This window comes from Spermophilus citellus (genome assembly GCF_964194105.1).
Source record: "Spermophilus citellus genome assembly, chromosome: 11".
NCBI classification, from domain to species: domain Eukaryota; kingdom Metazoa; phylum Chordata; class Mammalia; order Rodentia; family Sciuridae; genus Spermophilus; species Spermophilus citellus.
Window position 1 is genome coordinate 65928713 of NC_138192.1, and position 22514 is coordinate 65951226.

Genomic DNA, 22514 nt, shown 5'->3' on the forward strand with positions numbered 1-22514 from the left:
TCTTAGTGGGATAAGTCACAAAAAGAGAAGTACTGCAGCAATTCACCAATATGAGGTATACAAAGTAGTCAAGCTCTTAGAAACAGAAAGTAGAATTGTGATTGCAGGGTGAAGAAAAAAGGTAAGAAATTTGAAAATGGGTATAGGATTTCAATTTTTCAAGAAAAAAATTTGAGATCCATTGCACAGCAACATGAATGTTAACATGATGCTTGGACACTTAACAGTGGTTAAGATGGCAAATTTTATGTTATGTGTTTTTTACCTCAAGTACAAAGTGTTGGAGAACTGGTTTAAGATCTGTTCTTATGGAGAAGGGGGGATTTATTGGTTTGTCTTTATGACTAAATATTTTTAATACTAAAAGTGCCAATAAACTTAGACAGAAATAAAAGAAACAGGTTATTTTTCAATAGAGGAAGTAACACCTTTCTATTCCTTAACACTTGAATCAAAACTAGAAAATTGTGCTCAGATTTAGGTCTGACATTTAAAAAATGATGATAACTAAATAGGGAAAATATAGATAGCAAAACATCTAAAAAATGTTCCATATTAGAAACTTTTAGTAGGAAACTCTTGATGACTTTTTACCCCCTTTCAGTAATAGATCTTTTCCATGTGACAAGAAGTAGAAATGACTGGTGAGATCATGAGAGTTGGCTTTACAGGCCCTCATTTATTCAAAGTGTTGAGTTAACATGGAAGTGAGGCACTAAGCAACTCAGTGAGACCCTGTTTCTAAATAAAATACAAATAGGGCTGGGAATGTGGCTCAGTGGTCAAGTGCTCCTGAGTTCAAACCCTGATTACCACTCTCACAACTGCGCCCCCCCCCCAAAAAAAAAAAAAAAAAGATAAGGCTGGCTAAGTTATTGAATGCTCTGAAGGTTCAAAGGGTCTAATATGGATTACAAGGTCTCACAGGAGAGGAAAGCGTAAAAAGAACATTTTAGCTTTAGGTCTAAGTTGTATTCTCCAGAACAATGTGTTAATAAATTAATAATGGATGATAGTTTGATTACCATCTTATACTTTCATCTCTGACTCAGAAAAGAAAGAAACATAATTAATTCTTTCCCATTAAAACTTAAATACTTCACAAAGGGAAGACTTAGGACTAATAGTGTTATCTTCAAATATTTAAAACATCATCAAATAGAAGAGAAGCTAGAATCAATTGTACAGATCCAGAGTGGGGAGAAAAAACAAATGAGTTGAAATAATAGAGAGGCAGATTTTGGTCTCATTTATTAATTCATTTGTTCATTCACTCACTCAAAAAACTATCTATCTACCTAGCTACCTACCTAGCTACCTACCTACCTACCTTCACTGTGATAAATCCTGAGAATACAAAGGTCATCTTACAATATCTCCAAAGATTATAAATTTCCAAACATTTCCTGGATTTCCTCATGCAGCTTTTTTCCTATCATTGGATTTTCTCAAGAGAAGGTCAGCCATTGGACTAGACATCCTCTTAAGAGTCTGCCTGGAAGCAAAACAGTGGAATTTCCCACTAGAAAAAACAAGAAATGTTAATGCTGGCAAAACTGAATCAGAACCACACCTTGAGGCACAGCACTGTTTTCCATGGACAATCTATTATACCATTGAACCTGATTTTAAACCATATTCATAATAATTGGCAAAGAATTATAAAAATTGCCACATGAAATTTTTTATTTCTTTTTTGCATGTTGACATATAGTACTTACAGGTAGATAACAATAATGGAATCCTAAATCTAATAACATTTGATGAATTATAAAGATGTATATTTGTAGTCACTTAATAAATACTGTTATGAATTGAAATTGTTTTAGCTTGGTTGTTTGATTTAGCCAACAATGCCTTTATTAAAAAAGAGAGTGTCATTTTTCTTTAAAATGTTTTTTAGTGCCTGGTTCATGGTTATTATTCCATGTACAAATGTTGATACACGAGATTGAGATTCACTTTGTAGAAATAACAAAGTAGTTAAATTTAACTCACTTCATAGGTTCCATGTACCACTGATCTTTTGAATAGTTTCTTATAATGCTCATTAAAATGTTTTATTTAGGAAAAAATATTTTGTGATGCTGCTAAGGCTATACTTAGAGGAAGGCTTATTGCTTAAAATTCATAAATTAGAAGATGAATAGCAATAAACACATATTATTTCATGTCATTTAGAAGGTAAATTAAAAGCATAAGTGCCGCAGAGTGGCTAGGCACAAAATCAGGAGCCACTCAAGCAGGAACAAACTTTATTTTTTGAAACTGCCGCCAATGCCCCGTACGCCCCGGGGAAGATCGCTGATCCACACACGGTGTTCTCCCGGATCCCAAGAGGAAGTTCCTCCTCCGAAATTCCCTCCTACCGCACTTCCCCAACCAATGGGAACTTTCCAGGAGTCCTGTAGCAGGCAGAGGTGGACAGCAGGAGTCCAATATCCATATGAATGCAAATCTTAACATAATCATATCATCTCAATGGCTACCTTTCAACCAAGAATGCCATGCATCATATTACTTGGCTGTGGCTCTTAGCATCTCCCCCCTTTCTGTTTAATTAAGCAACTAGCAATGTGGCTAGGGACTGTGCCTGTTAGGTTTGTCCAATTCAACACTCCTGTAATCCCAGTTATTTGGGAGGCTGAGACAGGAAGATTGCAGGTTCAGGACTAGCCTCAGCAATTTAGTGAGGGTCCAAGTAACTTAGTGAGACCCTTTGTGAAAATAAAAGATAAAAAGGTCTAGGAATGTAGCTTAGTGGTAAAATGCCCTTGGGTTTAATCCCCAGTACCCAAAACATAAGTTTAAAAAACTAAGTTAAAAAAATTGGAAATACATTCTAAAGAGGAAGAATTATTGGGGAAGATTTCTTTGGAGCAACCCTGCAAAACTATTTGTTTTTTCAGTTTAGATCCTTGTACAACTGTGACAAAAATAATGTTAGAAAAATAAGGTTAGGAATGAATATTTTTAGATTTAACTTGAATAATGTTTAACTTATTTGCCAGAAAGTGAATTTTAGTGAATAGGAATCAATATATCTAACATGGAGATGGAATAAATCAGGTTTATCATTTGTTTTCTTAAAATAATCTGTGTGATTTCTGGTGGATTTCAAACCTATGTCATTAGAATATACATGGTTTGAATTCTGCATTTTACTTTTAAAACTTTATTATTTCTAAATGGTTTTCCTGTGAAAATAGGGCTAAAATAGAATATATATATATATATATATATATATATATATATATATATATATATATATATATATAATCAGTAGTGTAGGTGGTATTTAAAAAGTTATTCATATTTTCTGGTTTCTTATTCATTCATTTATGTACTCATTGTATATATTTAAGGTGTACAACGTGGTGTTTTTAAATTTATGGATACATAGTGAAATGGTTTCTACAGTCAAGCAAATTCACGTATCTACATGCACATCATATCCCATAGTTACCTTTTGTGTGTGCTAAGAGCACATAAAATATGCTCTTTTAAGGAAAATTTTAGTGTACAATATTAACTATAGCCATCGTACTGTATATTAGATCTCTAGATTTCTTCATAATGTAAGTTTGTACCCTTTAACCTACTTCTCCCCCATTCCAGCCATCTTTTTACTTTCTGATTCTATGAGTTTGACTATATTTTTAAAAAAGATAACACATATAAATGATATCATGCAGTATTTTCCTTTCCGCTTCTAGCTTTCACTTAGCATAATGTCCTCCAGGTTTAACCATGTTGTCATGAAACTGGAAAATATGGATAACTTTTGAATACCATCTCTACTATTTTTTTATTATAAAGGAAGAATATTTTTCTATCATGTGTAAACAGACACACACAGAGAGACACATAGACACACACATACTGTGCCATACACAATTTCTTTATTTGTTTTTTGGCACTTAGATTTGTTTTAATATCTTTTTAAAATTTTTTTTATTTATTCTAATTTATTATATATAATAGCAGAATGCCACATCAATGTTTATAGCAGCACAATTCACAATAGCTAAACTGTGGAACCAACCTATATGCTCTTCAATAGATGAATGGATAAAGAAACTGTGGTATATATAGACAATGGAATATTGCTCAGCATTAAAAGAGAATAAAATCATGGCATTTGCAGGTAATTGGATGGAGTTGGAGAATATAATGCTAAGTGAATTAAGCCAACCCCCCCAAAACCAAATGCAGAATGTTTTCTCTCATATAAGGATATTGATTTGTGATGTGATTCAGCGGGGAGCATGGGAAGATTGCTTTCATATCTTGGCCATTGTGAATAATGCTGCAATGAACATGATGCAGATATCCCTAAGAAGTGCTGATTTAGTTTCTTTTGGGTATTTCCCCAGGAGGATTGCTGGGTCTAGTGGGAGTTATAATTTTAATTTTTGATAACATCTATACTGTTCTCAAAAGAATGTATCAAATTTCAGTTCTACCAATAGTCTAAAAGGGTTTCCATTTCTTCATGCCCTCACCAATACTTGTTTTGTTTTTTTTAATAAGAGCCATCCCAAGAGGTGTGATTTGATATCTCATGGTTTTGATTTTTATTTCCCCAACAATTAGTGATATTGAATACTTTTTCGTACATATTCTTTGGGAGAATGTCTATTTGGGTCTTTTTCCTGTTTTTTAAAATAGTTTTTTTTGTTTATTTGCTGTTGAGTTGTGTGAGTCCCTTAAATATTTTGGATATAATCTCTTACCAGATGTATGGCCTATAAATATTTTCTCCTACTCTGAAAGTTGCCTTTTCATTTTGTTGATTATTTCCTTTGTTGTGCAGATCAAGTGTTTTTCTAGAACAATAGCTTAGCTGGGTATACATTTCTAGATAAACAAAAATATTTCCTAGGTATCCTAAAGATATTATTTTACTGTCTTCTGATTTCTACTTTTGTTAGTTTGTCATTCTTTTGTAGGTAATCTCTTTTTCTCTGCTACATTTAAATTGTGTCATTCTGAATTTTTACATGATATTTGTAGATGTGAATTTTCTTTCAATTCTTCTGTTTGTGATTAGTTCTGATTTCTGAATCTGAGTATTTATTTTCTATCAGTCCTGGAATTTTTTTTACCTATTATTTTAAAATAGATCTTCTCCCTCATTTTCTCTATTTTTATCTTCTAAAACTCCCATTAGGAATGTGATTTCCTCATATTATCCTCATCTTTTAAATTATTATTATCTTCATTTTTATTAGAGCTTTAGAGTTGTACATAGTAGATGGGTTCATCCTGACAAACTCATACATGCATCAAAATCGATTACAGTTCACAATCCCCCACCCCCCGTTTCCTTCCCATTGTCCTTCTCCTCTTCTATTCTCCTTCCTTTACTTTACGTTATCCTAGTCTTCCCCTCTCCTTTCCCTTTCTTTACTCTAGCTTCCACATATGAGAGAAAACATTCAACCTTTGAGTTTCTGAGTTTGGCTAATTTCATTTAGCACAACATTCTCCATTTCCATCCACTTACTGTCAAATGCTATATTTCATTCCTCTTTATGACTGATTAGAACTCCATTGTGTGTGTGTGTGTGTGTGTGTGTGTGTGTGTGTTTGTGTGTCACGATTTCTTAATCCATTCATTTCTTGATGGGCATCTTAGTTGATTCATAATTTAGGTATTGTGAATTGTGCTGCTATAGATATAGATGTGGCTGTATCACTGTAATATGCCTACTTTAGATCTTTTGGGAAAATAAGGAGGAGTAGGATAGCTGGATCATATGGTGGTTCCACCCTTAGTTTTTTGAGGAATCTCTATACTGCTTTCCACAGTGGTTGTACTAGTCTGTAGTTCTGCCAACAATTTTTTAGAGAAAGAAAAAAAAAAACTTTTATGGTTGGGGGTTAAGTGTACATACTTCTTTCATGATATCATTGTACCATTATACTTACATGAAGTCTGAAAGGTCAGTCAGAGAAAGAGCCATGTCTAATTGGGACCCCTGGATTTTGTATTGGCATCCTGAATACAAAATATAATTTAAATAACAACAATAATAAATGATATTTATCAAAACCTTAACTATATGCTAGGAAAATTCATGAACTTTATTATTAATAATCAGTTGAGACACGGAGAGATTACATAAGATGCCCAAAGCCACACAGTGGGGAATTCTTTGAAACAAGACTTGAATCCAGGAGTTATATGGCCATACATATAAACTCTTAGTGCCTGTCCAACATTGCCTTTTTGATAGTCCTTAGAATGTGAAAAACAGCAGCAGAAGTATAGTTCATATCAGTCAAGACTTGAACTTGGGTATCAAATAAACTCATGAGGGATATGGCAGAAGCTTGGCAACAGACACTGTAGGACAAATGAAGGAAGGTTGCAAGACAGATGGAGCCTTGTAGAAGGGCATTTATGAGCAAGCAATTCGAAGAGAGTAGAGACAGTGTGAGTCAGCAATAAGGAAGCTTAGCTGCAGTTAATATCATGTTCTGAGTACAAAATTGGGTTCACAGACAGAACTGAGACTCCAGAAGGACTCTTAAGAACAAGTCAGGAATCAAGTCCAGAATTGAAATAAACAAACCTTATAGGCAAAGAATGCAAATATCATTAATCTTTAAAATACTTCTGACTAATTAAAACTGTTTTTAATTTCTCAAACACCTTTTATCTATCAGAAACTAGGGCCACAAGAGGAGATTATTCTTTTGATCAAAGTAGCAGTCACAAGTATAATATAGTATGTTGTGATGAAATTAAACTTATCCAGAAGTAGCTCTAGAAATGGAAAACTTCTACCCCTGAACCTTTCAATCCTCAACCTGACTCTGGACTATCATTTCAATACCAGAGCCTCTTTGACCTAACTCGTCCCCTAACTGATCTTTCAAGTTTTCATGGGTAGAGTTTTCCAAGTAAATGAGATGAGAAAGACCTTGAGATTTTGTACATGATGAATTAGGTTTGTGACTTTGTAACATAATTCCTTTAACAGAGGAGTTTACTCTCCAATTCCTATTCTCAGTTTTATTTTTTTCTTATATATGAGAAGATGAAACAACACATTTACTTTGCATAAATAAATTAAACCTAATTTGTTGGTACACCAGTTCCTCAATTAGATACTTTAGAAGGAAACCGAAATACTTCCTTAATAAAAAATATGTAGAGAGAGTATTGATGTTCTTTAGAAGAAATCATTTCATATGGATTAATTAATATGGTCTATGACATAGATTTAATATATATTATTATCATGAGGTGGTAATAGTCTATCTCACAGAATAAAATAGCATATTAAATGTCAAAAGCCTAATTTCAAAGTAATATGCTAATGAGGAGTTAGATTTTCATGTTTTATAGAACCATGATATGTTCCGTAAAATTAAGAGTTTGGATCAACTTGTGCTTTTGATTTCAGTTTAGCTGGTATCAATTTAAATTATATGACATGTCAATTCCTGAGCTAATGTTTTCACATATATTGTCCTATTTAAAATACCTTACTACAATTGGAGGCAAAGCAATTGATTTTATATATATTTGCATTGTATTTTTACTCACATGTTAATGAGAAAGATAAAATGACTTGATTAAATAATGAAAGTATATGTTGAGTATTAAAAATTATCAATATTAATATTCAATTTTCTTATTTTAGTAACAACTTAAAATTAATAAGATGATTAAGAAAACTGTAAAGTTAAAATCTGAATTTATTTTTAAAACAAAACAGTAGCAAAATATTGTTAAAGGTGAGTATGAAAGTCAAGTAGTAGATGTTACAAACCTGGGAAATACATGTTTTAGCATACTGAAATTACTAAGATCAATATTAGTTTTCTATGAAGTAGTTTAATGAAAGTTGACCAGTTTGGAGACTTTGAAAAGAATACACACTTAAAACTACTTCTTAGGTTGTGTTTAGAAAACATATATGTCCGTATATTTCTATTACTCCTTAAATTAACATTAGAATTCATTAGAAAATATTAACCAAGATATTAATCTGTAGATAGAGAAAGATGATTCATTTTTTGAGTTGCAGGGACTCAACTTTTTTTCAAACTTTTAGTTTGAAAGCTTCCATACTTAGACTTTGTTGCTCTTGTTCATTTCCTTTTTACATATCCAGAGGTTTATAAGATATTCTCTTTTTCATTTCTGCCATTCATTAAGCATTTTTTTTAAAGTTAATCATGCTTTTTAGAGTTTGATGACCCAAATTCTCTTCCACCAATTTTTATTCTACCCTTCATTTGACAATATATTTTTTTTAATTTATCAAAGTCACATATGTCAGTTGCCATTTTGAGTACATGTCCATATCTACAAAATTTGAAGTCGTGGATTTCTATGTATTAAAATAAATATGATGCATGTGTAGGTCAGAGTTATAGTAGGAAACAGATGGTCACTCAAAAGGGATGATAAAAAGATTTTAATGAAGGGGCTGTTTGTAAACGTGAGCAGTGGGAAGTAAAATCCCAGGGACCTGCAACAGCAGTATTAGCCTAAAGGAGTAAGTTGTGGGAGCAGTTAATGAAGACTTGCAAGATCTATAGCTGTAGAAGAGTCATTAACAAGACCTTTGGTCATTGTTGGAGGAATGTAGTCATTGCCAAACTATTGATATTGGTGTTCAGAATCAATCAGGATCTGGGGCCCATTCTTCTGGAATGTTGAAGATTGAACACCCAAGAAATGCCAAGCAAGTGTAGAAAGCCAGTTTTATTTAAAGGATAGAACAGAGATAAACTTCTTCAAAGAGAAGGGGGCCCAGAGCCTAGCTTCTGAGGAAGTGGGGGTGTCCTGCCATTTTTGTAGGTTTTAGATTTCCTTTGTTCTCATGCTCATCTTCATGCCCTCTTATCTAACCTATGTGACTAGTGACCAAAAGGTGAGTCAAAAGGTGGAGTGATTCAAGGCCAAGAATAAAGCCATCCAGGGGTACAGACAGGAAGGGAGCAGGCTGGGAGGCATTTATTAACAACTGCTTGCAGGAAGGAACAATTCTCTGAAAGCAGGTAACCTTGGCAACAAATTAAGGGAGAGGGGGAAGTGTCCTGAAGGTATTAGCAGTTTATTTCCTTTCCTTTGAACCAGCCCCCATCTTCCACCTACACTAACTGTCCCATTGCAACCCCCATGATCCAAGAGGGTCCATGTCTTTCTTTCTCTTCTTACTCCAGTTCTCTGCCTGAATCTCTCTTTGGTTAAATTCAACCAGAAACTCGAAGGCAAAGAATCTGATAATAAAGTCTATAAGGACAGAACATGGTGGAGAATACTGGAAAGTGGAACTTTGAGAATCAGAAGAGAACATATAGTGCCGCAGTCTGGCTGCAACAAAATAACCGGGGGGTGATGAACAACTTGTGTATGTTGATACAGCAGGAGTGGAAGCCGTTTATTGTAGGACAGGAACGGTGTTTATACATTCCACACAGCTTATCTAATTAACATAAACTAAATACATTAGTCAACCAATAAGGAATCTCCACACTTAATGGCTCGCTGGTGTTACTTCACAAACCACTCCCTCTGGCATTTTGCCAGGCGCCATCCAGACTTGTTTACAGACTCTAACATTTCTCTGGCAAAATGCCAGATGCCATCCTGACTTGTTTACAGACTCTAACAATATAGCACCTCATACTATCCTAATACCTAATAAAAGGGCAGAAAAGGTTAACAGTTTTTAAAAGTTGATAAGATAAATAATGTAGGAGTATATGAACCTCATAGAAAGAAACGTGGACCATCTGGAAGAATGGAAAATTCATCTAATTTTGACATGTCAATTCCATCTCTAGGAATCCATCTCAATAAATAAACTGACAGAAATACAAAATGGTGTACGTACAAGGATATACATTTTCATTAATTTTAATAGCAACAGAATGGAAGCAATCCAAACTAGTTGAATGAATTATGATGTATCCATACAATGGAGTATTATCTAACTATAAAAATGAATAAAAATGATCTCTGTATACTTAGGTAAAATAATTGACAGCATAGAAATCAAAGTACAGAAGAGTGTTCCTAGTATACTTCCATTGTTTAAGAAAGGGGTTTATATAAACATATGAACACTTGTTTATGTAACCAAGTAATAGTAATAGTAACCCTATAAAAATTAAGACTGGAAAGGAACAAGGTAAAGGGACAGGGATGAAAATAATTCCAGGGGAAAAAAAATTCTGAATTGAAGATGAACTGCTTTGGTTTTTACTAATCCATTCAAGAATATAAAGAGAACTACTGAAAGGATGAATATTAAAAATTTGAATTTTCTTGCCCATGGCATTACTGTTAGATTTTTATTTTGTGAAAAAGTAAAATTATATTTCATTGAAGTGTGTTAATAAGGAGTTATGGTAAATCATAATAATGCATTTTAAACATATTTATAGAGTGCTTAATGATATTCACGAAGAATTCTAAGAGATTGTTGATATTTTTATCTGAAATTAGGAATTGAATGTGCTGCCTACAGTTACTCTTCTGTAAGAGAGTGCACCTTATATTTCAAATGTGAGAGCTGGGTTGAATGCTCTTTTTTTTCTGCTATAGTTCTCTAAAATTTGTTTAGATATTGTTTTTGTTTTTCAACAATAAAAATAACAACAAAAATTCTTCTCATTAATTTTTTTTGGGGGAAGGTACAGATGTTCCCAATTTACATTTATATATATTTGGATTCAAAACAGAAATGTTTTACTATTTAGAAGTCATCAAATGCAGAAAGCAATACAATGCTTTTAGCTCATGCCAATTTTATGGAGTTTGACTTTAAAATAGCTGAATACAAATTCTATTTAGCTATAAACAAGGTTTAACTGGAGCAGGGATGTGGATAATACTCTTTGTTCTTCCCCTTGAAGGCATGGGTGATATGTAGCAAGAGCAAAGCATTGCTCTCCTGGAAAGTAATGGATTATAGTTTGTTAAATTGGTTAGAATTCTATATAGATGGAGTTAAGGAATGATTTCTGTGAGGATTAGTTGTGGCTCAGTGGTGAAGTGCTTGCCTAGCCCGTGTGAGGTACTGGGTTTTATCCTCAGCACCACATAAAAACAAATAAATAAAATAAAGGTATTGGGTCCATCTACAACTAAAAAATATTATAAAAAAAAGTATTGAGGGACAGGGTCATGCATTTGTGTTCTATTCCCATACAGTGCTAAAATTTGTTTGTAAATGGTAAATACTTGAAATTAGGGCATATTAATGTGTTTTATGTTCAAAAAATATAAAGAGAGTAACTCACTATAAAATGAAATAAAAATTTATCTTACTGGCATTTTGGGGTAACCATAAAGTCTGGTATCCAGTGACATAATCTATCTTCCCTGCTTTGTGCCCCATGTTCACTTGCCCTTGGTAATGAGGGGAAAAATGCTGTACTAAAAGTCTTGAATAATATTGACTATATTGTGCTATATCCAAAGTAGAGGACTTTCAGTATGTCTTAGTATTAATTTGTGTTTGGGGAATTTTCAACCTAAACAATCATATATTTTAGGTATCTATGGAACATCCAGGAAATACTTAAAGGGAATAATGAATATAAAGCTTTAAAATGAAACACTTCTACTCCACTGAATTACATTCATATTTCACTTATAGTTTGTATTTATTTCAAAGAAACATAAAATTAAGTCATTTCAGAGGCTAGGTTTATAGCTCAGTGCCTGGCCTGCATGAGGACAAGTTCAAACTCCCAGAACCATGGGGGTGGGTGGGGTGGGAACACAAGAAAACAAATATTTCTAATTATGTTTCTAATTGTAACCTGTATAGCAATTGAATAATTATTTATTTGGATTTCATTTCTACTTCTGAAAAGTTTTACTTTACCTCAATATCTCTCCATTGGCAATTCAGTAAAATTATCTTTGATTTGAGCCTCATACAATTAAGGGGAAACCGTTTTTTGTATAAGTTGTATTTTATTTATTTAAGATCTTTAAAATAAAAATGGGATGTTTTACTATACAGGGGAAATTATTTTATCTTACATATAAAGTTTCCCCCTTTGCAATTGTTTCTAAGAGACTGCCATCATCAGATATGGTAGAAAAGAATTCCTTTTGACCTTTGAATAGATGTCTGACTCAGTTTTTGGCATTCTGCCTAAAAACATCCCAGAGGGCAGGGATGTATTCTAGCATGACATATATGAATATATCATGCACAGATGATGAATTAATTTGTAAATGTGTCAATATCAGATGGTAAGTAGACTAAAACTTGCATTTTTTGGTTCAGGAAAATTATATAAATCCCATCTTTAGTTTTATCTGTTACTTTTATTGCTCAAAACAACAGTTTCTAAAACTTTGCCAAAGAGCAGAGCAATGGCCTCTGGTCTTCAGAATCCTATCTTTTCACTTTTTCTCTAATATTCTCTCATTCAAGTATACAATTCTTTCTGTGATTTCAAACATTTTTCCCTGACATGTCAATGAAAATTTTGTCAGAAAGACACAAGGCCTCAAGCTAAAAAATATGCTGTTCTATTGTGTATTTGTGTGTGAAGCACATGAGAGCTGATTTTCCTATGTTGAAATATGTCTATTATCTTTTGCCTGAAAATAAGTACATTTGTAAAACATAGAGTCTTAATTTTTATCAAGATTATGTTCCATAATTTAAAAACATTTTTATATGTAAATAATTTATGATTTTCACCGACACAGAATTTTTAAACTTTATTGGTATAAAACAATATGTGTTAGATACATTGTCCCTCACTTCAGACACCTGACTATAACATCTCTTTAGACTTTCAACAATGCTATTCATTTTATCCTAATAGTTAGGAAAATATTTAACTATATTCCTCTCGCTCCTTTTACTAGTACATACCTAATCCTCTGAAGATATTTCTAAGAGATTATTAAATTAATCAGAACAGCTAATTGGAAACATGATACTAAGGTGTGAATGGTATAACTTGTTATGATCTGTTCTTACAGGATTTTAACTGTCTTTAGTATTTTATGAAAAGGAATTAGAAAATATTGTGATTTTTTTTCTCTTAGAATCCTTTTTCCTGGCCACTTCAAATTAGAGCTTATGGGAATAGTTATCAGTTCTGATTATCCACAACAGATACCTTTATAGTGTTGATTATAATGCCAGTCTCAAAGTAGATTTAAAAAATAATTTTTATTTTCTAATTTCTGGAAATTTACCTGGTACACAAAACATAAAAATTTTATATATTAATGGGGCAACATATAATGTTCTAAACTTGTATTCATGAGAGTTCAAGTATTTTACTCTTCTCAGTGACTCAGTTCCTTTATTTACTCACTCTGTCAGTGTTGGAAAATGATGTCATTTCTCAGTACCCTCACTACCCCAAAACAAGGCCATCTGAGGTTTTCTAATAGAGATTTTCTCATCTGCCATTCTCTTTTTTTCTTCAGAATATCTTTGAAAATAACAACTCTTCTGGTTTTCCCTTTAAATCTCAGAAAAATAGAGTTCTTATCTCTAATGCTGGTGGCTAAGTCCTTGGATCATTGTCATCTTTTCTGATACTTAGCACAGGGCAATTTTTAAAAATTTCTTTCTTTCCTAGCATCTTCATTCTTTTCTGTATTGGTACCTTCCTTTCATCCATCAGATATGCCAAAGAATCTAAATACTTGAAAAGAAAAAAAACCCACCAATTTAATTTTGAAAACTCCTATAGTTGTAACCCATGTTTGTTTCAATTATTCATTTTGGAAGAGGGAAAATAATCACAAGATATGTCTAGCAACCCATTGGATCCATAATGAGACTGACTTAAGCTAAAACTCCATTGATTACCTGACATCCATAAGGCCTTCTCTGGCTGGTGGACCAAAGTTACAATTTGAGTCTACTGGGGTAAGTATTAATTCAAAGCCAGTGTCCAGAAATCCCCCCAAAGTTATATTATTTTCTTATCCCCAATGTATGGCCACCGTGGTAAAACGTGAGAAGTCCCTTTGGAGAGAGCTATAAAAAATACTGTAAGTTTTCGGCAGTGTAGCAGGGTTCTTCCTTAAGTGGATCTGTCCTCTCTCCCTTATAAGGGATTCTGTGCTTGTAAGTTGGCTCCCATATGGGAATTTATTGAAAGGTTGACTCTTTGTTTTGATGATTCAAATTAGACTTCTGTTCACTTGGCTTAGAAACTTTTGGCTTATACAGATAAAAAATTAGCAGACAGTCCATCTATTTCACTTGTAGGAACACCTCAATCAACTAGCCAGTAACATTGTTCTTTTTGAGTCGTACTGTTATTGTTTTGATTCTGTTGTCCATATGGTAACCACACCCATCTTGTCTTAGTGATTAATTGCTATTACTTGGCCTTTGCTACCCTCTTACCCTGGGATCTAGTTATTCTATCATAATTAGGTATCAATGACAGTTCAATGACAGCAGTTCCTGTTGTAATTTCTGACCTATGGTGAGAGACCACAGTTATGCTCAAGGATGCTTCATTCCCCTCACAAATTTATTTTTCACAGTCATGGTAAAAGCTGTATCCTCTGGAACCTCCTGGAAACGTGAGCAGGCCTTTGTGATAAATCCAGTCCAACATTCCATTCCCCCTAAGCCATCAGGCACTTTTTCCTCAATAGTATGCTGAAGCAGTTCTGTCATTTAACTTCATTTAGTGTGACCCACCTTTTGGCTTGCGTTTTAGTCAATCAACCAAACTGTTAGAGCCCTTTCTAACCCTGGGAACTTTAACACTAATATAGAATTTTCTTAGTGCATCTGCATGAATTAATTGAATCCAAGCTACCTCCATATTCCTTCTATCATTATCCCAATCCTTAATTTCCATTCCCACACACGTTCTCTAGATTTCTGTTGGTGCAAATTGGAAGAATATTGCAATTATTTTTGAGTATAGGTCAAATGTTCATGGGTCATTTTAAAAAAATATTTTTAGTTTTTAGATGGACACAGAACCTTTATTTTGTTTGTTTAGTTTTTATATGCTAGAGATCAAACCCAGTACCTCACGAGTGCTAGGCAAGTGCTTTACCACTGAGCCACAACCCCAGCCCTGGGTCATGTTTTACATCTCATTTTTTTTGGACCTGTTGGGCCTTAAATCTCATTATAAGCCAAAAAAGCAAAGAGAGGTGATAAGGGAGGGTCCTAAGAAGAATCTGTAGTGTTTTGCACGATATGCTCTTCTTCCTCCACTTATTCTCAGTAGTTTACCTCATTTACTTCACTGGTTTAGGTTTTGATTTTGACATTTTCCTTATATGTATTCCTTCTTGAGGTTATCAATGATCATATAGTTCAAGTACAAAAACATTGCAAAATAATTTTGTTTCATTTCTCAAAATATATATAGCTTGTCAATTTGGTTCTTCTTTTATTTCTCTTCCCCTTACTCTAATTCTTTTTTTTTTTTAAAGAGAGAGAGAGAGAGAGAGAGAGAGAATTTTTTAATATTTATTTTTTAGTTTTCAGTGGACACAACATCTTCATTTTATTTTTATGTGGTGCTGAGGATGGAACCCAGCACCCCGCACATGCCAGGCTGCCAGGCGAGCGTGCTACCACTTGAGCCACATCCCCAGCCCCCTTACTCTTATTCTTTATATATCTTATTGGCACAAATTTCCCAAAGCTTGAAACATTGGCTTTTCATTTGTTTTCACTCCCTGGCTGTTTTGTTCATGGTCTTCAATGAGCAATGATTCCTTTTTATCTCTGGATTCCCATAATTCCTATTTTCAGTAGTATGCATTGTGGTACTCAGTCAAAAGTCATTTTCTTAATGCAATGAAAGCATGTCCGTAGGATCTGATGTGTCAAGTTAACTGATGAGAAGAAGAAAAGATTGTTTATTCTCCTGCTTCTTTGGCATACTCTGGATTTCAAAGAAGAAAAAATTTTTACTTTTTAAAAATAATCAGATACTAGAATAGAATTGGAAATAGATCTAGATGCTGGAAGCTTTGTTCATCTTTTAATTTCTCCTGTTGTGCTCACTGTTCACTTTTAAACCATTTGCTACATGGATATTCACAACCAGATAAAAGTAAAAAATAATTTATATTTCACTTCCTTTAGTATTTTTTAGTTCCATTTATTCCTGTGTGTTAGTCAGCTTTCCATTGCTGTGACAACATACCTGAAAGAAATAATTTTAAAAACAGCAAAGGTTAATTTTGCCTTGTGGTTTTGGAGATTTCAGCCATGGTTATGTGCATGGATCCATTGTTTCTCAGCCTGTGGTGAGGCAGAATATCAATGCAGGGAACATATGGTAGGGTAAACTTCATGGTAGGGGAATCAGAAAGAGAAGAGGGACCCAGGCGAAAGATTTAGCCTTTGAGGTCATACCCCCAAGGACCGACTTCCTCCAATTAAACCTCACCTCCTAAGTTTCTACCACCTCATAGCACATTAAATCATAAACCCATCAATGGATTAATCCATTCATTAATTTTAAAGCCCTTATGATTCAATCACCTTCCAAAAGCCCCAACTCTGAACACTGCTGCATTGGGTACACAGTCTTTAACATATAAACTTTAGGAGGACATTTTAGATTCAAACCATAACATCCTCTATGGTCAAATTGATTGTACTGATTGGTTGTACTAACATAATGCTTTCTCCATTACTTTATTGAGTATCAAGTTAGTGAGTTTATTATTTTTGAGCATGAATGTTCAGAAGACATAGCATTTGCCAAGCCATTCTAATTTGGTAAAATTATATATGGAAACTAAATGAAGGCTTAATGTACTTCATCATAATTCACCATCTAGTTTGAATAAAAAGTATTATACTGAAGCAAAGTAATTAGAGTTGTTGTTTACCTAATGATTGTCTAATAATTGCTTTCAAGGGATTAGATCAATTTTTAATGGCAGTGGAATCATTTCACCCTGCCATAGCATTAATGGTGTTAATACTTTTCATACTTTCCTTGTGTGGTTCAAAATGTGATCTTGTTAATAAGAATTCTTTATCAGAGATAAAGATGTATGTTACTAAATTGATGGGATAGTTGTTTGTTTCCTGTTTTTCATTTCACTAGCAAATGATGCCAATGGGGATGTTTATATACCACCAATATTATGAAAAATCAGATGATATTCCTTAGTGAATATATGGTGAAATTTATTTTAGTCTCTTTTCTAAAATCCACACTTGATAATCTAATGGGCTACTAATGTACAAATGGATTTAAGTGACTGAATTAAGCCCCTAAATATTAGAGCATATTAAGTCTTATTTTTTGAAGATAAATTATAAGATAAATTATATTTATTTAATCTTCTTTTTCCCCATTCTACAGAGAAATGATGAAGAAGCAGTTGTGGATAGAGGCGGTACTCGTTCTATTCTCAAAACACACTTTGAGAAAGAAGATTTAGAAGGTAAGATATTGTTTCTCTTGGAACAGTTATTGTTGTGCCTTCCAAAGTATTTCAAAGACAAATGTGAAGTTTGTTGCATTGTGGAGAATTGCAAAAGTTGACGTCAAAGTGATGTTGTTGTGTAGGTAGAGAAGTAGATATGACAGTTCTGGAGAGCCAATAGGCAGATCTGCAACAATGAGAAGCATTTGTTCTTGTAACAGACACTTACTAGACCCATACTGTACTCTAGGCCTGTGTTGTGTGCCCATCTTTCAATAATTCTTGCTTGAAGGAATTGTAATCAATCAGGAACAAAAAGAAAAAAAAAACAATAGTAGATCAGCATATCAAGTGTAACGTGGGAGGTGAATATAGGACAGGCAGGGTACCTACCTACAGAGTAGACTGTCTCTGACAGAGAGTTAAAGACAATTGATATACTGGTTTTAGTCAGATATGAATGAGAGAAACACGGAGCACCATTTATGTGTGTTCTCTTTAATAGGAAGAGGGCAGATAATTTAACTGGGAGATAGAGTGGTCTAGTGGTTAACTGTATAGACTCTGACACCAGAATGTACTGCGTTCAAATATCAGTTCTGCCCCTAGTTGCTGTGAAACTTCCAGCCACTAAGTTACCTCCTCTGTATCTCATTTATCTCAACTGTGAAAATATTGATAATAATGGGTATTTCTTAAAGTCTTAATGAGAATTAAGGGAAAATGCTTGTAATAGTACCTGGAATAAAAGTTACAAAAATATTGACAATTATTGTTATAGTCCAGTTAAAGGTATATATAGCATTAGCTTATGTTTATTTTTAACTTGTAATTTTTACTAATGAGATAAAGGTATATAGTATTTGCCATATTTAATTGAAAAGTGAAACCCACTTAATCATTTTTATTATTCTTTGTTTAATTCTAATTTGTTGTTTATGAGAGCAGAATGCATTATAATTCATATTACACATATAGAGCACAATTTTTCACATTTCTGCTTGTACACAAAGTATAGTCATACCATTGTGCCTTTATACATGTACTTAGGGTAATGATGTCCATCTCATGGCACCGTGTTTTTTCTACGCTCTTGAGGCCTCCCTACCCTCCTTTCCCTTTGCTCTATGTAGAGCAAAATCTAAATCTCCCATGTTCTCCCCTAGCCCCATTGTGAATCAGCATCCTTATATTAGAGAAAACATTTGACATATGGTTTTTTGGGATTGGCTAACTTCACTTAGCATTATATTATTCTCTAACTCCATCCATTTACCTGAAAATGCCATGATTTTATTCTTTTTTATTACTGTGTAATATTCCATTGTGTCTATATGCCACTTTTCTTTATCCATTCATTTATTGATCGGCATGTAGGTTGGTTCCACAGTTTAGTTATTGTGAATTGTGCTGCTATAAACATTGATGTGACTCTGTCCCTGTAGTATTTTTTTTTAAAGTCCTTTGAGTATAGACCAGGGAGTGGGATAAGCAGGGTCAAATGGTGAAACCCACTTAATCTTAAGTACAAGTTATCAGGGAGAGCTCCTAATAATTCACTGGGAATGGAACCACCATTTGACCCAGCTATTGCCCTTCTCGGACTATTCCCTGAAGACCTTAAAAGAGCATACTACCAGGATACTGCCATATTGATGTTCATAGCAGCACAATTCACAATAGCTAGACTGTGGAACCAACCCAGATGCCCTTCAATAGATGAATGGATAAAAAAATGTGGCATTTATACACCACGGAGTATTACGCAGCACTAAAAAATGACAAAATCATGGAATTTGCAGGGAAATGGATGGCACTAGAGCAGATTATGCTAAGTGAAGCTAGCCAATCCCTAAAAAACAAATGCCAAATGTCTTCTTTGATATAATGAGAGAAACTAAGAACAGAGCAGGGAGGAAGAGCAGGAGGAAAAGATTAACATTAAACAGAGACATGAGGTGGGAGGGAAAGGGAGAGAAAAGGGAAATTGCATGGAAATGGAGGGAGACTCTCATTGTTATACAAAATTACATATAAGAGGTTATGAGGGGAATGGGAAAATAAACAAGAAGAGAAATGAATTACAGTAGATGGGGTAGAGAGAGAAGATGGGAGGGGAGGGGAGGGGGGATTAGTAGAGGATAGGAAAGGTAGCAGAATACAACAGTTACTAATATGGCATTATGTAAAAATGTGGATGTGATTCTGCAATCTGTATTTGGGGTAAAAATGGGAGTTCATAACCCACTTGAATCTAATGTATGAAATATGATATGTCAAGAGCTTTGTAATGTTTTGAACAACCAATAAAAAGTTAAAAATAAATAAATACATAAATAAATATAAGTAATAATAATATTACAAAAAAAGAAAATCTTTAGGGGGCTGAGGTTGTGGCTCAGTGGTAGAGCGCTTGCCTAGCATTTGTGAGGCACTAAGTTTGATTCTCAGCACTGCATATAAATAAGTAAAATAAAAGTCTGATGTGATTCTGCAATCTGTATTTGGGGTAAAAATGGGAGTTCATAACCCACTTGAATCTAATGTATGAAATATGATATGTCAAGAGCTTTGTAATGTTTTGAACAACCAATTAAAAAATATATATAAAGAAAAAAAAGTCCATTGACAATTAAAAAGTATTTTTAAAAAAGATCTTTAGTAATATAGATAATGTAAAGTAATTTTTAAAAGTGAAATTGAGTTAGGAATCGCCTTTTGTAGACAAATATTTCTAATAAATATAAAATCTTTGAATTAAGATTCTAAATTTGAAAAATTTTATTTCTCAAGGTTTGTCTATATTTTTAGCTAATAATTTTTCCTGGTGTAAGTTAACATCCTGAGTACAGCTTGTAGAAATGCCAGGTGGTTAAAAATATCTATAAAGTCTCAGGTGTAATATATTTAGTGGAAAATGATCACCTGCTCAATAACAACAGCTTGGTGTGATATATTAGTTAATTTATTCACATATATTATATTCTGATGAATGATATGACAGATATGACATGTATAATTTCTCTCCCTTTGAATCTATTTCTTTTTTTGTTTTATATGTTATTTTTTGGGGGTGGGTTCTGGGGGTTGAACTCAGGGGTAATTTACCACTGAACCAAATCCCTAGTCATTTTTATTTATTGGAGACAGGGTCTCACTAAGTTGCTTAGGATCTCACTAAGTTGCTGAGGCTGGCTTTAAACTTGGGATCCTCCTGCCCCTGCTGCTAGAGCTCCTGGGATTACAGATATGCAGCACCACGCCCAGCTTAACATATATCTTATACCATCTTTATTTCTTCTATAACCTAAAATCAAGAGCTTACAATTTGATTAGATTTTGTTCACCTTCTATTTTTGTACATCAAGCAGTCAGTAAATTCTCTGAATCTTTCTCAGTGATATCTCTTCCCCTTCCCTTCTTTCCATTCCTATTGCTCCAGTTTTTTTCTCTTATGTATACTATGTCCTGTGTCTTTCCCCCAATCCAGTTTTCTTAATATTTCCAAAATGTTCTATGTAAGCCTATTTCTGTTTCCTGTGGTAAAATGTAGTGAAGGACATAGAATCCCTATAATTAGACAACCTAAGGATTCTGAACAAAGAGAAAGTTGTTGAGGTTAACCAATTTTTTATCATTGGGCTCCCATGTCAGGTTTTCATATTATCCACAGTATAATACTATAAAAGAGAAATACATTAATACTCTTTTAGCTTTTCTTTTATGTTCTCTCTAGGGATAGTGTGGCCAGATGTAGAATGCAGATTTCCTAGTTAAACTTGAGTTTATATAAACAATAGACAACTTTTTATAATGAATAGTAATAATAGGTATATTCTCTGCCATATTTTTATTTACTATTATTTTACTGCAAAATATGGAGACCAGCGTAATGGACTTTAATATTCCCTTTCAAGATTTTGGGCTTTTATTATTTCCAAAGTCAGTGAAGTTCCTTTCCAGGCATTATCTCAGCTGAAATTATACTGACTCTTGTGTATGAAAGAAGCCTCCCCTGTGACATACTGAATTCAATGAATGTTCAATGCAATGGCACAAAATCCTGGCCCCTTTGCCTCAATTTGGGACAACTCTGAAGGGCTGTCCCAACTTTAAGTTTCCCTGTGGAACCAATTGAAGTCTTATTGTAATTGCACTATAATTCAGCTTCTCCCCATACCAAACCTCATATCCTCTATCTTTCACAGGAATTATTGCTCACAGTTCTCTTCACAAAAACTCCCTGAACAGAAATCTGTCCCTCAGAGTACATTTTCTGGGGGATCTGATCCTCCCATCGATCATTTCCCTGGTACCCAAATGGTACCAACAGACACAGTTGGTATTTTGGCATTGATTCTTTAGCCCTGGGGTTAAGAAACATTATGGTGTGTTAGAGGACTCTAAAACTATTTGTTTTGGCTATGACAGTAAATGAAAATCAATATTGTATCAGAAGAAGAATGTCAGAGATTAGTGCCACCTTTAAAGACATGAGGTATGTATCAGTTTGGCTACAAAAGAAACCTGTTAAATGCTGAAGGATGATAGTGGACTACTTTGGATTCAACCAAGTTTAGCACAATTGTAGCTGCTGTATAAGATGTGGAATATTTGCTAGAGCAGATTAACATGGCCTTAGCTGTTGATCTGGAACATACATCCCCCCTATTACTATCAATAGGAGTACCAGAAGTGGGAAACAAAAGTCTCTAGGGAAGTACTACAGTATACACTTACGTTCTTGTTCAGAGACTATATTTTACTCTCCTACCTTTTCCCCTAAGAGTCTAAAAGGATTCAGATGTTCTGCAGGACATCACATTGGCTCAATCTATTGATTTGTCTTGGTAAGACAAATCTAGAATCTGTTTTCCAGTAAATAATTTAAAAGAACATGGAAGGCAGTGTAAAACTATACTGAGCCTGAAACTCCAGGGTGGATGGGTGGCTAGGTAGAGGCAGTTTACACGTAGGCCCAATGGAAATAACCAAATTCCCCCTCAGTTAATCTTCTTTACCTCAGTTCTCCCTTCATTGCTCATTCTTGGCCTGATTTTTCTCAGAAGAGATGCCTGTATTTTGAAAATGTTTAATAGTATTTTATTTTTTCAGATATGGC

At 33.8% G+C, this 22514-nt stretch overlaps 1 protein-coding gene across 4 annotated transcripts in view; it reads left to right on the plus strand.

Moving 5' to 3' along the window:
• The window catches only part of SLC4A10 (solute carrier family 4 member 10), a gene marked incomplete at its 5' end in the record, with an annotated part of 301407 nt that overhangs the window by 99148 nt on the left and 179745 nt on the right, over nt 1–22514 (plus strand). For all 4 annotated transcript variants that reach the window (XM_081262039.1, XM_081262041.1, XM_081262040.1 and 1 more), the window contains one exon: nt 17329–17410. In XM_081262039.1, coding sequence (XP_081118165.1) covers nt 17329–17410 — 82 coding nt within the window. The remainder of the gene's footprint in view (nt 1–17328; nt 17411–22514) is intronic.